Source organism: Coptis chinensis, chromosome 7 (genome assembly GCF_015680905.1).
Source record: "Coptis chinensis isolate HL-2020 chromosome 7, ASM1568090v1, whole genome shotgun sequence".
Classification (NCBI taxonomy): domain Eukaryota; kingdom Viridiplantae; phylum Streptophyta; class Magnoliopsida; order Ranunculales; family Ranunculaceae; genus Coptis; species Coptis chinensis.
Window position 1 is genome coordinate 44,402,146 of NC_141462.1, and position 12,515 is coordinate 44,414,660.

A 12,515-nucleotide genomic window follows, 5' to 3' on the forward strand; every position below is an offset into this window, starting at 1 on the left:
TAGCTAAGATTGTAGGCATTATGCCTGCACGCCACCTCGAAGCCACCGTGCAGGAATCCCAGTATACTTGAGTTCCTGCATTGATAAAAGACACTCTCATGGAGGGTCAATACAATACGAATTCTCATTGTGCTCGACAGTCATCTCTGCGTACCAACCAACTGATTGTAGCTCAGTGGATTGGTAAGAACGTCATTGGGAAAGAGAAAATGAGCGACATCGGTTTGACATGTCTGCACGTTAGTTGGATATTGCAAGAGAAGAGGTATGAATTTTGTATCCTCGAGTTTTTGATAAATATGATTAGAGGAGTTGGGAAAAGTATTGCACCATTTCCTGCTTTAATTATGAAGATAATGTTGTCTTGGTGGGGGGGGGGAAACCAAGAACTGAGAGGACTATGTTGAAATTGCATTCAAATGAAACTATTTATACGGAGTGCATCCAAAAGACTTGGATGTTGCCGGACGATAGGGTGGTTGATTCGGATGAGGAAATGGAGGACATGACATGTTTGGATGAAGATGCCTTGGAGAAGTGTACGTCTGATTCAGAACGCATGTCAGTGTTGCATACTAGCATGCGTTGCATTTATGCTATTTGTGAAGATGCACAGGATAGGCAGATTATAATTCGAAATAAATAAAAGAACCTTTAAACTAGTTTTGAAAAACTCGGAAAAGGTCAGGATGATCTCTTGTATAACATGGGGACACTCCTGCAGCGTCACGATGCACATTATAAAGAGTTGAAGTCAGAGATGAAGGCAGCAATGGAAGCACAACGCCGGTTCCAAGTAGAGATTCTACGACGAATGCCACCCCTGGAGGTTTCTGTTTTAGATGAGTCTGAGAGGCGTGAGCGTCGTCGTCAAAGGACGGATGGCACGAGCCCTTCTTCATCTCAGGCCCCATCTTCATCCCAGGCCCAATCTCCATCTCAGGGTCCATCTTCATCACGTTGCTAGGTTTTCGAAAAATATGTTGTTTCAATGTTATTTAGTTGTTTTTATTGTTTTTATTAGTTCGGATATTAAGTTTTTTGAATTCAGTAGTTAAATTTGAATTCGGTAGTTAATTGTATATGAATTTCAATTTTAATATAATTTAGTTTTTTTCAAATTGTGCTTTGATTTTATTGTTAATCCTACCTTCCCAAATTGTTTGGGGGTGGTATTATTTAGTCTAGCATGATATTTATATGATCCAAAATTTATTATATAATTTTGCGATGATTGTTGGGAATATTGCCGATATGGGCATGGCTATGAATAGATATTGTGGTAGGATGAAATCTCGATGAGTTAGGCAGTTTCTATCTTAAATTTAACCAAAAAGATATTAGGTTTGTTTTGGAATAGAGAATATGGGTTGTTTCCATTTTTGGTTTCGGAAATATTTTGTTTCCAACAATTGCCTTAAAACTTTTTGGCAACTTGCCGATTCGTTTTGGAAGATCAAAACCTATATAAACTTTCTTCATTCTACACTCACAACCCACACTACATCTCACTTTTATCTTTCACCTTTCACTCCCACGTTTCCCATTTTTCTTCTCCATTTTAGCAACTCAGCAGCTCGGAGCGCGCATGCGCCCTAGGCATAGTCAGTTAAAATTCTTCATAGCGCGACTCGCGCCCTACCAAGCCTAAACCTGAGCGCGACCCGTGCCCAAAACACTGGAATTCCTGTTTTCATCCTGAGCGCGACCCGCGCCCATCCCAGGCAAAAAGTGAGCGCACCCTACGCCTAAGAGCCTGGAACTCGAAATTCACCAAGGCGAACCCTGCGCCCTACCCAAGCATAGGTTGACCGCACCCCGCGCCCTGACCCCGGTGGGCACAAAAAATTCCAATTTTTTGTGGGTTGTTCCAGGATCGTTTGCAGCTGTTCCAGCCAGTAGTTTGGTGATGACATCCCCTCGTATCATACCGGAACAGTCTTTTGAAGACTTGTTCCAAAGTGACACCTATGGTGCGTGGTTTCACGAAGTGATCATTCTAGCAGGCTGGGAGCTGCTATTGGTAAGTCCTGATGAACTTTATTCTCCCGCACTTACATCTTATTTTTATGATAATTGTAAGTTCTTTGATAGACCAGATGAAGAACAAGTGTTCTCCATCACCATTGAGGATGAACCAATGGAAATTTCCAGGTTCTTGCTAGGCTTTGTTCTTGGACTTGCTATGCCCGCTGAAATACAAGACTTATGGGCCTATTTAGTAGATAATATGTACATGTATAACTATGAGGATTTGTATGAGCATTACGGGGCAGGAATCTTTAGGATAGAAGACCAAGGGGATTATAACATCGCCCTTGGTAGCCTGTCTATGAACGTTGGCATTGTTATGTTTTGGATCATGCTAAACATTAGAGGGGAATGGTGTTATTCTTCTGTGAATGACGAAACTTGTGATATTTTCCTTGCTTTAGCTGGGAGATGTACACTCTACGATATTCCCCAGACCCTAATGTCTAGTTTAGCCCGAGCCCATAGCAAGATGGATAAGTACTTTCTTATGCTTGTTTTAATTTGCTGTATTACGCTATGTTTCTTCCCTATTCTTTGTGCCCGTTTCACGGATTGGGTTGGGGTCGACATTGTGACACCCACCAATTGTATTATTCGATCGTTCCGTGCAATGACTTGGCAAAGGTGGAGGATACAACCTCATCAGGTTGCACCTTACACCCCATCCGACCGAGTGGCGCTCGACAGGTTAGCTATAGTAGACGATAAGTGGCGTGAAGCCTGGCAAATTACCTTGGCGTGGCAGGTCGCAAAGGAACATCATTTCTTTATTGAAGAGAATGAGGATGAGGATTAAATGGGAGTTAAGGTTAGTTTGATTTCAGTTAGTGTCTCCTTATATCCCAAGCAGTTTATTTCTCATTAACCCCATAACGGGTGGAACTCTTATAGAGTTCCGTCAGTTTTTATTTTCTATATTAGTATGTTTTAACTTTGTTATGCAGATGTTCTAGAATTTCACGCGTTTCTATGGTATTTCTCTATCCTATTTATTTAAATACTTTGAGGACAAAGCATGCTTCTTGTTTGGTAGGGGGGGGGCATAGAAACACGTGTAATTAAGGCATCTGTTATATAGATATGTACAGTATGCACTTGTTTTTTAGTTTAAAAAAAAATTAAAAATTTTAAAAATATAAATAAAAAGTATGCTATACACTTAGGAATATTGGTATTGTTTTCTTTCTCTATTCTCTCAATAATCTAGAAGTCTCACGTAGCTTTTGCATTAGAATTGTTTTTAGAAACTTAGGCTAATATGTAGGTAATAATCCTCGCATCTATCTATAAATATGTTACATGAGTATCTATGATTGTTGGCAGTAAGTTTTTGAAATCTAGGCTAGAGTACTTATTCTACAAATCCTGTGAGAATATAGCCTAAAGCCTTATATGAGTGAAACATTTGATAAATGATACAAGGGAGAAGTAAAATCCGGATAGAAAAATCATACGTCCACTTGCTTGATCACTATACCATATCCTAACTGAGAATTTAGGCCCTCTTTGGATCAATATAGCTAGAAATTCAAACCTATGAATTATTTTCCGCTAGTCGCCCCTTTGAGCCTTTTTGAGCCTTTCATAAACCACAAATCCTTTACCCTGTTACAAAACAAAACAAAATAAAAAATCAATCAACCTACCCATTCTTTGAATGAGTTTGGGAATAGAGATGAAGAATAGGAAAAAGAAAGACATTTGAAATCAAGAATTCGTTAGTCGCTTCAAATAAGAAAAGAAAGTTTCCATCCAAATAAAAATAAAATTAAATAAAAGAAAATAAAGAGTTAGAACTCCAAAAATAGAATCAAAGGAGTTAAAAGCCAAAGAAAAAGAAAATATATGGCTAAGGATGGAAACAAAGTGTAGAAGCAAAAGTAAAGAATAAGGTTTACTCTAGTTACGTAATATGAAAACCCTATTATCTCAGACTTGTCCTTTTTGAATATCCATTTCTTTCCTTCTTAAACCATCTCCTAATCCCCGCAACACCTAATAAAGACCTCTAGCTCAATTAGGAATAAGTTAGTGTGATAGTAAGTGGAAGATGTATTTGATCGACTCTAGCTTCCTTGTGTGTCATTGAGATTGTAAGTTAAAGTGTTTCCACTGCACACTGGAGTAGCGAAAGTTGAGCGGAAAAATCAGAGTGGTTTTTATCTTAACATTTATGTGAGGACTTACTTAATGACGCTATTCCGAGTTTTCATAAACGGACCTGCTAGTGCATTTCATAGTATTACTCATTGTATGTATGTTTATTCGTAGATGATTGATTATTATGCAAATATTAGCTTAGGTTTTGACTTAATTATTCTTTATTCATTGCTAGTGAGATATATAAATAATTGGGAGCATAAATAAGGAAACAATAGTTTTATTTCTTAGTCATTGTAGTATAGATGAAGTTTGTGAGTTCCTTCACTGGAATTCCTAGTGGTTTAAGGCCTTGTTGCATATGGTCAATGCAACCGCACTCGGCGAAACGAGATTAGTTAGAACTCTATTTTTGGTCACTTATGCTAATTTCTCATATTTGCTTGAAGACAAGCAAAATGCTGTTTGGGGGTGGTTTGATAAGAGACAAAAACTATAGTTTTAACCCCTTAACAATAATACTTTTAGACCAATTATGCGAGTAATAAATAAGAGTTAATGCTGATTACGTGCTTTTATGTATTGCATGCATTGAAGTCAATTATATGCAGAAATGTGCCACTTTGGCGAGATAAAGGAGCAAGGGTTGGTTACGAGGAAGTTCTATGATTAAAGGCCAAGATTCAAGGAGAAAAAGCCTTTGTAAATCCCGGTCAAAAGCTGAAAAGTCAAAGTCAACGCGAGCAGAAACAACACACAAAAGTCAGTAGAAATTCCAAAAACCGTATCTTTGGACTCAATCCTCGGAATTGGGCGTACCTTATGTCAAAATGACAGGCTCGGAAAGAGCTTTCCAGTGGTCCAATTCTTGACCCAATCAGAGGAGCAGAAGTAGACGAAAAGTCTACTAAAGTCAAATCCGGCTGGAATGGGGTCTGTGGACTGAAGAAATTAGGCTTTGGGCTCGATTCTCTGGCCCAAAACATGGCTCCTTGCCCATGCATGAAAATGTGGATATAGTCTCTTCCATTTCCACACACAAGACTTAGCTCTTAAGAATTAGGTTAGGTAACAAGTAGCCATTAGAGATATTTTCTAGATTTAGATTTTTAGATTGAATTAAATTAATTAGTTTTGAATCATAGTTTTAGATCTAGATTTTAGTTTTCATTCCATTAATTAGTTTTTCATTATCTTGTTTTAATTTAGTTATTTGAATCATTGTTTTAATATTCATTAGATTAATAAAATAGTTAGTTCTTCATAATTTCAATTATTAATTTATTTAAGTACTTAGCTCTAAATTAAATTAATTGTTTGTTATTCATTTCTTAGTTGTTTAATTTCGAATTGAATTCTTGAGTAGATTGATATAGTAAAGTTATAATCTTTATATTATGTCTAATTTAAATTCATATGGAAATGATAGCATAATGATTCTAGGCTAAACCTCCATTAGAGGGGGTTGAAGAAGCCTTGATGGAGCTTGATCTTTGTTAGCTTAGAAATCATCGTGATGATCTATTTAATTCTAGAAAGTAATTAGTTCACCATGAGAATGGGTTTGGTTGCTTCACATGCTAGTTATTAATTGGTAGAGATTGCCATGTATAATTAGGGATTAGAATTAGCATTTTAATATGCGAAAGCATTGAAATTTGGATCACAACGAATCTTTGTTAGTTGATTAAGTCGAGTTAATGTGGAATCAATCCCCCCTAATTCCTTATCATATAGTCAATTTAGAAATTCCGTAGTTTGAATTAGCGTATCTTGTTAGTATAATTTACATCGTAGTATAAATTCCACACCATTACTCTCACTAACTTTGGCTAGGACTGATAATAAATAGAAAACTTTGAATGCTAAAGAACTAGGAGTGGAACGAATCTTTTACTCCACTCTATTTCGATAGATTCGAGAGTAGAAATCTTTGATAATTAGTCATTGTAAAGTTTTAGTTTTACTTGTGTTTGAATTTTATAATTTATTCATGAGTAGAACTATTTAATTTTTACGTTTATTAGAAGCTTCCACCAAACTATGACATAAGAGATTGTGTGATACGGGAGAGAAAACATGGAAGTTCTTGCCAAACAAAGTGTGTTACCAAACATCAAAGATATGCATTTGAATAAATGTACTCATTGTTTGGTTGAAAAGCAACATAAAGTATATTTCCAAAGATGCCCTTCTCACCACAAGTATAATGTTCTTGAGCTAGTACACTTGGATTTTTGTGGTCCCATGAAAGTGAAGTCCCACGGGGAGCTTTGTACTTCTTGACTCATTGCTGATTTGTCAAGAAAGGTATGGGAATATTGTTTGAAGACCAATGATGAGGTTCTCAGTGTGTTCAAGACTTTCTATTGTATGGTGGAAAGAGAGACTGGAAAGCCTTTGAAGTGTATCCATTCAGATAATAGGGGAGAGTATATTAGGCCATTTGAAGAGTATTGCAAAAGTCATGGGATTCGTCATGAGCATACAGTGCCCAAGACACCGCAACACAATGGTATAACTGAGAGGATAAACCGTACCATTGTAGAGAAGATGAGATGCATGTTGTCTATTCTATGTTAAAAAAGAGACACTGGGTAGAAGCAATGCGCACAGCTGTATATGTGTTCAACTTATTGCCTTAGAAGTCTTTGAATAGTGATTATCCAGAGAGAGTATGGTCAGGCAGAGATATTGATTATGGATATTTTAGGGTATTTGGGTGCAGAGCATTTGTTCATATTTCCCAGGATGAGAGGTCCAAGATTGATGACAAAGCCAAGCAATAATTTTTTCTTGGTTGTGTGGATGAGAAGTTTGGTTACAAGCTTTATGATCCGATTAACAAGAAGGCAATCCGTAGTTGAGATGTTGTGTTCTTGAAAGATTAGACAAAAGAGGACTTTGAGAATGGGGAGAAGCTAGAAGCTTTTGTTTATGACCTCGTTGACTTAGAACTAGAAGTTTCAGTAGTGGAACAGGTGGTAGATGGCATTGAAAATGTAGATAACCATGGATTTGAGGCTCATGATGATGATCCTATTATTCATGATAGAATTAAACCTATTGAGATAGAAGATGCAGAAGATGTGCATGAACCACCACCTGAACAAGTAGAAGTCCATCCTCCTGAGCCATAAGAAGATGAGGTGAGGAGATCCGAGAGAGAAAGACAAGCTTCAACTAGGTACCCACCACATACTTATATATTACTATCCGATAATGGAGAATCTATGTACTATCCAGAGGCTCTTGAAGGTACAGATGGAGAGAAATGGTTGAAGGTCATGCAAGATGAGATGGGTTCTTTGCATAAGTTTTTGTTGAGAAACTGAAAGGAAGAAAAGTTTTTAAGAACAAGTGGGCGTTCAAAGTCAAGCATGAAGAAAGTAATAAACATCTAAAGCACAAAGCTTGCCTTGTTCTGAAGGGATTCAGTCAGAGAAAAGGTATTGACTATGATGAAATTTTCTCTCTGGTGGTTAAGATGACTTCTATCAGGGTAGTATTGGGTTTGGCCACAAGTATGAACCTAGAGGCTGAGCAACTAAATGTCAAAATAACTTTTCTTCTTGGTGATCTTGAGGAAGATGTCTACATAGACCAGCTAGAGGGTTTTGAGGTCAAAGGTAAGGAGCACATGGTGTGGAAGTTGAGAAAGGGTTTTTATGGGTTGAAGCAGGCACCAAGAAAACATGGAGTTTGAGTCTTTTATGGTGAACCATGGCTACAAGAAATCTATTTCCGATCACTGTGTGTTTGTTCAGAAATTTTGAGATGGGAATTTCATAATGCTCTTGTTGTATGTGGATGATATGTTGATAGTTGGCTAAAACATCAACAATATATCGAAGTTGAAGAAATACTTGAGTAAGTCCTTTGAGATGAAGGATTTGGGTCAAGCAAAGCGGATACTTGGTATGTGGATCACTCGTGACAAAAAAGTGGAAAGTTGTGGTTTTCTTAAGAAAGATACATTTAAAAGGTGTTGATGAGATTCAACATAGATCAAGCAAAATCGGTAAGTTACCCGCTTGGTGGCCAATTCTACATGGCCAGAACTAAGTGTCTGAAGGGTGAGCATGAGAAAAAAGATATACAAAAAATTCCTTATGCATTCGCAGTGGGCAGCTTGATGTATGTAATGGTGTGTACAAGACCGGATATTGCTTTCGTCGTTGGTGTTGTAAGCTGATTTTTGTCAAATCTAGGTAAAGAGCATTGGGAAGGTGTTATGTAGATATTGGGATATCTCAAGGGCACTTCCAAGGCGTGTTTATGTTTTTGGGAGTAAGACCTTACTTGAAGGCTACATAAATGCAGACATAGCAGGTGATGTTGACTCGATGAAGTCCACTTCCGGTTATCTGTTTACATTTGTAGGGGGAGCAGTTTCTTGGCAATCTAAATTGCAAAAATGTGTTACCCTCTCCATTACAAAAGCTAAGTATTTGCATCCACTAAGTGTTGCGAAGAGATATTATGGATGAAGAGGCTCTTCAATAAACTAGGGCTAAAGCAGAAACAGTTTGCAGTTCTTTGCGATATTCAGAGCGCCATCCATTTGAGCAAGAATCCGATTTTTCATTCTAGATCCAAGCACATACATGTGCATTATCATTGGATTAAAGAAGTTCTTGAAAAGAAACGATTGTGCATTGAGAAGATCCATACCGACATGAATGGGTCAGATATGATGACCATTACCGAAGGGCAAGTTTGATGTTTGTTGTGTTATAGCCGGATTGGTAGCACACTCCTCCAATTGATTTGGAAATGTGTGGAGGTGTCCCTCCTCATGGCTCGGGAGGGGGAGATTGTTGGGTGTCCCTCACCATGTGAGAAGAAGAACAAAGTTATGATTTTTTGTTGTTAAACCGAAATGAACTAAAATTTCATGGTTATCGAAATTTCAGCATAGTATATAAAAGAAGTTAGAGTTTCATACCCAAAAAGAGAGAAAAAAAACCAATTTTTGAGAGCCACCAAAAGTTAAGTGTGAGAAAAATCTTGAGTGAGAGAGTCACTCAAAAGAGAAACCCTTTACCTTGTAAAGAGATAGAAGAGAGATTTTAGTGAGTTTGAGAGACAAGAGAGAAGAGCACTGTAAACCTTCTCTAACAACCCTTTCTCATAAAATCAATGTTCTTGTGGAAGTATGCACAATTGGCCAAACCATGCTACATTTTGTGTTATGTTTTTACTATATATTGTTATTGCTTGTTGTGGTTGTTGATTCCATAGCTTAGGTTTGTGGTTGTTGATTCCATAGCTTAGGTTGGTGATTGTTGGTTGTTGATTCCATAGCTTAGGTTTGTGGTTGTTGATTCCATAACTTAGGTTGGTGATTGTTGGTTGTTGGTTGTAGTGAAAGTTTTTATTTTGGATTAGAGTGAGGAGTGTCCATATACAAGCTATCTTAAGGGGATCGATTGATATCGTCTTCTCCAATAATACGCTCATTGTTGATGGTCAATTTATCAAGAACCAGAATATTGTTGAGCAAAAATGTAGTGAACATAATTTCATGAGAAGCAGCACAAAAACCAAAAAACACAATGTCCTTGAGGTAAAGATGAGAGGAATTAGAAAGCCTCTGTTGGAATTAGTAATTTTAGATCTAGCTATTTTGGTTAAATTAGAGTTGCAGCTTAATTAATTAGAAAGTGGTGTGATTAGCAAGTATGAGTTGCTATTAGGAACCAAGTTGATATTGACAATACAAGTAAGATTAGAATTGGGTTGGTATTAGAAGTTTCTAATTAATAGCTTAGTAGAAATTAATAATTGGAGAAGGTATATATATGTGTGTGAGTGCCTAGACATTAGCTTAAGAAGAAGTGAGAGAATAATAAGAGAGATGCATTGTTGAAAAGAGATGCAGTGGTATGAAAGGGTAAATTCTTTTGTTTATCAAGTTTAATATAAGTGGTTGAATTGATATAATAAAGAATATTTAGTTCAAGTTTGTCTTCTACGCGTATTATTCAATTTTTGTGTTTGAATCAAAATTTTAGATTCTACATATGGTATCAAAGCTTTACGGTTAAAGATCCAAAATTAATCAATGGAAGTCGATATATGGATGGTTCCAAAGTGGGAAGAGATCATGAATTTCGGGCATTGGAGTTTTAGATGGAGATCGTGTTTACGTATTTGAATTTATGGGAAGTCGTTGATCAAGGAATTGAAAAACTTGAAGATGAAACATTGTTGAGCGAAGAAGAAAAAGATATACTTAAAGAAAACAAAAGAAGAGATGGTATAACATTATGTTGTATTAACTGGGGACTAAGTAGTTCTAATTAAAAGAAAATCGCTTCTGCTCAAACTTCAAAGGATGCATGAGAGATTTTGCATGTTTGTTTTGATGGTAATGGTAAAAATACAAGGGTTCATAGATCAAAAGTTTGATGTTACTTTTTTTTTTGGGTAAGTGAACCGAGAAATTGTATTAAAGAATAAGAAGAAGGTTACATGGAGTAGAGAAAAAAGGATGAAAAAAAGGAAAGAAAACATAATCCAAGTGATCATGTAGTAGGAGGTTTGCATCATTATGGAGCTGTAGCATCCCTACTAGGTAGGCCTTTTACAGTCCAACAATCATATGCACATCGCCTATTAGTCGAAACTAAAATAAATGCTTGTGCTTGCCTCCCATTTATAAATCCATGGGGGCTTGCCATAGTACAAAAACAAAGATTCATTTTCCATATTGGTTGCTTTTTTTGCTGCATGGTCTACTGAAAAGTTGGCCTCTAACCAGATTGAAGTAATCATAAGTTGGTTTACACCAGCACGACGCTTTTCCCATCTTCTTTGAATGTTCCAAGGGACTTTACCAGTTCCGAAGGAGGCCACTAAGTCAGACTCAATCCACAAGTCCGTCCAATTCATAAGGAGAGCCATCTCAACACTTTCCAATATAGCTAAACATTCAGCCATGTAATTCATATTGACCCCAATCTTCCTCCATATCACCAGCAAAAAATCTCTAGAAGAGTTCCTAAAAGTGGCACCAAGACCAGCATTGCCAGGATTACCAATGGAAGACCCATCGCAGTTAATTTTTATCATACCTAATGAGGGGGGAGAGTCCACTAGCACTTTCTGATATGCGGGGCTTTAGGTAACAAAGCCTTAAGGGTCCAAGTTCTTCGCACTAAGAAGTTTGCCAACCTGCTAAATGTGTGTCCTGTCACTAATAATGAAACACTTCTAATGTGTTTCCCAATCACCCCTGTGCAATAGGTAAAACTGGCTTTGTAGTCTTCATGATATATCTTATTTCTATGCTGCCATAGAGTAGTCAGAGTTCCCACTGTCGCAGCACCTCACAATTGCTTTATTATTGGACTATGCCCTTGCACTACTTTATTGATTTTGCTTATGGATGTACAATGATTTCTTAGTCAAAACTTCGCTGACAACCACTTCCATACTCTCTTTGTGAAGTCGCAATCCCACAATAGATGATGTAGGCTTTCTTCTTCTTTTTTACATGTGTAGCATCTTGATGCCATGTTAAGTCCTTTTTTCTGAACAATAGAATCCACTGCAGCAGCACCCAAAAGAAGCTTCCATGCATTGGCCGTTGTTTTGATAGGTACATAATTGTTCCAAATCATATCACACCATCGGACTTTGTTTCTCTTAAGTATGATTCCTTCAAAGGCTGCTTTTATGGAAAATTCACCTTTCAAGTCACCAGTCCACACCAACTTATCAACCACCGACGGATCTAGTGCTCTTATGTTGAGCACACTAAACCCTTCGGCATCAAAAATCTCTTTTTACTGATTAGGTATATCCCAAGTTCCATACGAGATGAGATCGACCACTTTAGCTCTACATCCTTTAAGGTCAGCAGTGCTGATGTTCAATGCTTGTTTAAGAGATATAGGATTTTGCCACCCATCCCTCCAGATATCGACCTTGTTCCCATTGCCAATAACCCATTGACATCGTGGTAGAAGCTCTTTCAAAGCCCACTTAATGCCATACCAAATAGAGAACTTCACATAGTATCTTATCATGTCACCATCTCTAGTAAAATACTTCATTCTCATGTACCTGGTGAAGTCATCCTCAAATGTTAACATATGCCACGCATTTTTCATGAGTAAAGCAAGATTGAGCTCTTTCAGCCTCTTGATGCCTAAACCTCCTTCATCATAGGGTTTACAGAGTTTTACCCATGATATAGTGCATGCCCTACTTTTTGAATGGTTTCCAGCCCACAAGAAATTCTACAGTATGGTTTTAGCTTGCTTGATAGTGCTTGAAAGCCACTTATAGATGCTCATGTTGTATACAACGATACTTGTAAGCACGGACTTAATCAATGTAGCTCTGCCTTGGAAAGAAGGAAGTTTTCCTTT

The 12,515-nt window shown here is 37.3% G+C and overlaps 1 protein-coding gene across 1 annotated transcript; it reads right to left on the reverse strand.

The window, feature by feature from the left end:
• Positions 1-10,755: 10,755 nt before the first annotated feature.
• LOC147487652 (uncharacterized) lies at positions 10,756-11,211 on the reverse strand. The gene has a single exon (XM_086574096.1). The coding sequence runs from the start codon at positions 11,209-11,211 to the stop codon at positions 10,756-10,758; it is 456 nt and encodes a 151-aa protein (XP_086430222.1).
• Between the last annotated feature and the right edge of the window lie 1,304 nt (positions 11,212-12,515).